Consider the following 6000-nt stretch of genomic DNA (forward strand, 5'->3'; position numbering starts at 1 on the left):
ATCCTACTGAAATGGAATAATATCAAGTGAGACATATATATATATATGTGTGTGTGTGTGTGTGTGTGTGTTTGTGTGCGTGCGTGCGTGCATATATATTATATAATGGATATATATATATATATATATATATATGTTGAATACAAGAATAGCCCAAAGCCTACATATAGAAAAATATTTTCTCCCTTCTTCTCCTCTTCTCCTTCCATCAATTGCAGCCACTCCCTAGAGACTGGGAGAACATTGACAAATTTGAGTAATTAGCTCTATTAGTGAGATTTTTATGGGCCATAGTGAGACAATAACCAGCTTTGCTAGTCATTCTGCTCGGTAGCTCAATTAGTTATGGATATCTATGTCTCTTCAACCATGGCCTTCACATTGAGAATCACCTTTTCTTTGTAACCATATTAATATTTAGGACAGAAACTGAGAATTCACTGGGCACAGGAAATGGAGGGCTCTTCAGATTTTCACTTCGTTGTTATGGCTCAGCAAGGAAGGAGCACAACCCAGTAAGTGCTGAGGGAGACTATTATATTGTTAGAAATATGGTAATTATTGATTTGTCATCGGGAACTTCATGGTTAGGAGAGTGCCAGTGTAAAACAATTTCTGTTAAGACTTTTATGTTTCTGTTCTTGGTTGTGGTGGAGTAAAAGAAATCTTACACAGAAATTCCATTGTGCCTGCAATATTGCACTTCCTCTGTATGTTTTACCCAAAGCAAAAGAAAATAAGATTTTCGGAACTATTTGTTAAGCAGCACAGATGGTCCTGCAAGAACAGGGTCAACTTAATATTTTCTTCTATTGGACCTAAAGTGAAGTGCTGAGCTGTATGCATATTATTCCACTCCATAGATTTGATTTTTCCAGTAGTGAAAAGTAGAAACATTACTATGGACTTACAGAACACAAAGGATTATAATATTTTAATGTAATAATGTAATTGTAGTCATCATACCTGAGGTTGTTTTATGTTGGCATTCTCCTATCTGGAGAAGGTTTTTTTTTTTTTTTTAAAAAAATACAAATGATTGAAAAAAAAAGTTTACAGTGGGCCTGACTCTTTCTGAAAACAGGACCATATACAAGAGGATATTTTCACGTCCATTAGAGACTGAATGGTTCCTGAAATTTTACTATGGAAGAGTAAAATTCTATGTTTTGGATATGTTCTCAGCTCTCCAAAGAAGGCTAAGACTTGCACAAGCATAGACATGACAGGAAGGTCAGTCACATATTATAGGCTAATCACAGAAAGAACAATAAGGTTACAATTACACACAATTGTTTTCACCACTCTAAGACCTCCATACAGCTTTCCACATCTTATCGATCATTGTATCAGCATAGAGCATCTCAAACAGAGACATACTGTCAATTCTGGACTAGACTAATATGTAAGACACTAACAAAACTCACAGAATACATCTGATATATTCTGATGTTTGGTTGAGATATCTAGAAATCTGCTTAAACATTTAAACCCATGGAGTATGTTTTAGAGATAGGCATGACAATTTAGTTTTGAGTGTATTTAGGCCCACTTGAAATATTTTTGTAATATAAGGAAGATCCTTTAGCATGATTAGAAAAGAGGAAGCATCACAATACAAAATAAACTGTTTTAAACATCAAAATTAGGGCTGGAGAGATAGCTCAGCTGTTAAAGGCTAGGCTCACAACCAAAAATATAAACATCAAAACTATCCTTCCATGTATCACAACAGGTGCATAATTCCTGTGGCTGAATTTCCTTTCTTCATTTCAGAAATATTTCACGGAATCTTAGTGGCCCATGATTGTGTTTATATCCTGGGATCTAATCACATTCACACTCATCAGTTACTGAAAAGCAGGTGACGATGCAAGAAGTCTGAAACACATTTCTAAGCTACACTTTCTTTTCATTGAAAGTTTTGTGCATGCATCTAATGCGTTTTGATCAATTCGATTCCCTCTCCCTACTCTTCAATTCCTTCTCAAACACTCATCTTATTCCCATAACCACTTCATTAATATATATATACATATATATAAAGACCAATAATAGTGGTATGTTATGCATCAATAGCAGCAACAGCTTTTCCAGGTTCTGCAGTCATTTGAACAAAATTGTAGAGACATCCAGCACACTCCATTTAAAAAAAAAGTAAAAAAACAAAATCCCAGAAAACAGCACAGTTCTTTTACTCTTGTGGTACCTGGCCCCATTTTTTTTAATTAGCTTCTCAATCATCATCTAGAAGGAAACCATTCTGAGCAACATCATTAAAAACAGCTCTGATACCTGGGGAGTGGAGGGGGGATGGCTAGGGGCAGGTGGGATGTTGGGGGGGAGGAGAGGGAGAGGGAGAGGGAGAAGGGATTGACATCTGAAGCAAGCTTGTTCCTAATTTGAACTAATAAAATAAAATAAAATAAAATAAAATAAAATAAAATAAAAAACAGCTCTGATAAAGCACGGTCACTATGTATCATAAAGCAGGTCCACTTATGAGTGAGTACATATCATGTTTGTCTTTTTGTGATTGGGTTACCTCGCTCAGAATGATTTCTTTGAGTTCCATCCATTTTCCTGCAAATTTCAAGATTCCATTGTTTTATTCTGCTGAGTAGTACTCCATTGTGTAAACGTACCACATTTTCTCTATCCATTCTTTGGCTGAGGGGCATCTAGACTGCTTCCATGTTCTGGCTATTACAAACAATGCTGCTATGAACATGGTTGAACAGATGTCATGTTATATGAATGTGTTTCTTTTGGGTCCACTTCATTAATTTTTAAAAGCTTCCCAGTCTACTTAGTCCTGCCAGTGACAATGAGTGTAGGATCATCCACTAGAGTATCGAAAACCTAAATACTTGCTGGAATAATATGAATACCTAAATACCCATGGATTAATTCAGTTACCAAAAAACATCAAAGAAGCTTCTTTTACAGCTTGTAGTGGTTAATACAGAAAATAACAACTGGTCAAATACAAAACTTTGGGGGTTCTCAGGCCTAAATAAACTACATTTCATTCCAGGTTTTAGCTCATTTAAACTCTGGTCTCTATAAAGTTAGTATTTCTATAGTGATGGAATTTTTATTTTTCAAATCTCCTGCAATGATTATTATTTATAAAATTCAGTATTCTCTTATTCACCACAATGCTGTTAAAATGGCTTCTATTCTTACTGGTGAAAAAGAGAAAGTTTAGATCTAATCAGTAGGAGATCTTTGATACAGGACTGAAGCATTTATACTGTGTCTCTAATCCTAAAACAATATGTCCTCTATTGGAGTTTAGTGGAACTATTACTATTAAAATGTCATTTCTTGTTCTGTTAGAAAAACCCAATTGTTAAGATATCAGGTATGTTATGTTGTTGTATCTCATGAATGAAATGACATGGGTAGATACAATGACTACATTTAATCTAGAAAACAAATGTTGATTACTACCAGGAACTTTCTGTAGTCATGTACTGTTAAACACGAGACAACTTCTATTATTAACTTATGTCTTACTTAGAAATCCTCACTCTTATGACATGGACAGGCAAAAAATTTTCAAATAATTTCTTGATAATACAAAACCTACCGTCTAAATGAGGTCCACTACAGGTGATGTTTGTTTCTTAAACTGTTTGACGTAGGTGTAAGTATTTGACTGAAAGACTTATAAACATATTTTAATGTAATTATGACACTTTACAGGCCAGCATGGACTGTAGATCAAGTGTGTCTTGAAAAAAACTTATGGGTTAAATGAGGTAGAGAGGAAAAAGCAAGAGCCAGTGAGCTTATATCATTTCCTAAGAACCAAAAATATATAAATTATTCTTTAAAATTTTCTCAGTCAGCATTTCATAACATTGTGATACATGCAAACAAAGCATGTTTAATGGCTCTTATTTTCTCCATCTCCTGGGGGTCTGCAACTTTGTTCCCTTTGCAGCTTCCCAGACCATATTCTGTTGCTGTTTATGCCACGTGGCCTTTTGTCCACTTGCCATCCTTTTTCCTCTGATATTATTTCCACTTCCATTCCTTTCTAGAATGACAGTTTTTAGTTACAATTACACCTTTTAAAATATATACACATATACATTGTAGGCCATAGTCCACATAAGTGGGAGAATTTGTGATCTTGTTTTCTTTCTGAAATTGGCTTACCAGACAACATAGAGTACCCATAGATTAATTCAATTAGTTTTATACTTCATCAAAGGGAAATGATAATACATAAGATCTGTATTTTGAATAGTCTGTATTTTACTATGATCATAGAAATTTTAACACTAAGGGTCTGTAGCTTTCCAACATCTGCCCAGTGTTTTATCTCTAAAGGTGTGTATAGAGAAGCAGTTAGATACAAATGAAAACATAATCACAGTTTCAGAGACTCCGAAATATTACTGTATATTCTGAACATAGTATGAACTGTTAACTTACAAATACTTGAACTGAAACTATCTATATGGTCTTCAAAGCCTGATTTGTGTTTACTCCTCAACTATTTTAAAAGGCAACCAAGGATTATAAAAAGTCAAAACATAACATGTGATTCAGAATTCCATCTCATGAATCTCTCAGAAGATCCAGACCTGCAGCCCATCCTCTTTGGACTCTTCCTGTCCATGTACCTGATCACTGTCCTTGGGAACCTGCTCATCATCCTAGCTGTCACTCATGATTCCCACCTCCATACACCTATGTACTTCTTCCTTGCAAACCTGTCTTTTGTTGACATCTGTTTTATCTCCACCACAGTCCCAAAGATGACGTTGAACATTCAGACACATAGTGAAGTCATCACTTGTGTAGGCTGCCTGACACAAATGTCTCTTTTTATACTGTTTCTAGTTATGGATGACATGCTTCTGACTGCCATGGCCTATGACCGATATGTGGCCATCTGTCACCCCCTGCATTATCCAGTCATTATGAATCCTTGCTTCTGTGTCTTCTTAGTTTTGGCATCTTACTTTATTAGCTTCATTGGCTCCCAGATGCATAATTTGATTGTCTTACAATGTACTTACTTCAATAGCATAGAAATTTCTAATTTCTTTTGTCATCCTTCTCAGGTTTTTAATATTTCCTGTTCTGATTCTTTTACCAAAAACATAGTGACATATTTTGTTGGTGCTATATTTGGTTTTCTACCTGTCTCAGGAATCGTTTTTTCCTACTGCAAAATTTTTTCCTCCATTATGAAAATGTCTTCATCAGGTGGACAGTATAAAGTCTTTTCTACCTGTGGGTCTCACCTCTCTGTTGTCTGCTTATTTTATGGAACAGGCATTTGGGAGTATCTTGGTTCAGCTGTGTCACACTCTCCCAGCAATGGCATCATGGCCACACTAATGTACACTGTCATCACCCCAATGCTGAATCCCTTCATCTATAGCCTGAGGAACAGGGATTTTGTTAATGCTCTGAAGAGAGTTTATAGGCAGACAGTTTAATCTTATTCATGTTGTCCTCATTTGGAAAATATGTTAGGATATACTCAAAATTTTAATATTTAAAACTTCACTTATGTTCATTCTTATTTTTTCCAAATGCAGAGGTCATAAAGTACATGTTACTTGGAATGTTAATAAATGTTGCAAATTGAGTGTTTTTTTAAATATACTTATAGTAACCCTAAAAAGTAAAACACCAGGGAAAAATACTGATCCACTATCAGGGGCCCCATAGAGTGCGCAGGCCTCCTGAGCCCATCCCATGTGAAGGGATGCTCTCTCAGCCCGGACACATCGGGGAGGGCCTATGCCTGGCCCAGGATGATGTGGTGGACTTTGGGGAGCCCCCATCAAGGTCCCTACTCTGCCTGGGGAGTGGAGGGTGAGGGGTGGTGGGCAGGTGTGGGGTTGGGGGAGGGGAGGGAGAGGGAGAAGTGATTGACATGTGAAGCAAGCTTATTCCTATTTGATCTAATAAAAAAATAAAACACAAATATTCCCCTTATAACCCTTACTACTTTGAAACTTCCATGGG

The 6000-nt window shown here is 36.2% G+C and overlaps 1 protein-coding gene across 1 annotated transcript; it reads left to right on the forward strand.

Annotated features, from left to right (window-relative positions):
* Positions 1 to 4517: 4517 nt before the first annotated feature.
* Positions 4518 to 5465, forward strand: LOC100774689 (olfactory receptor 18-like). The gene has a single exon (XM_027416921.1). It carries the CDS (start codon positions 4578 to 4580, stop codon positions 5463 to 5465), a length of 888 nt encoding a protein of 295 aa, XP_027272722.1. The 5' UTR covers positions 4518 to 4577.
* The last annotated feature ends 535 nt before the right edge of the window (positions 5466 to 6000 follow it).

Source organism: Cricetulus griseus, chromosome 5 (assembly GCF_003668045.3).
Source record: "Cricetulus griseus strain 17A/GY chromosome 5, alternate assembly CriGri-PICRH-1.0, whole genome shotgun sequence".
NCBI classification, from domain to species: domain Eukaryota; kingdom Metazoa; phylum Chordata; class Mammalia; order Rodentia; family Cricetidae; genus Cricetulus; species Cricetulus griseus.

Coding starts and splice junctions, on each gene's coding strand:
- LOC100774689 (XM_027416921.1), top strand. CDS start 4,578: ATGAATCTCTCAGAAGATCCAGACCTGCAGCCCATCCTCTTTGGACTC.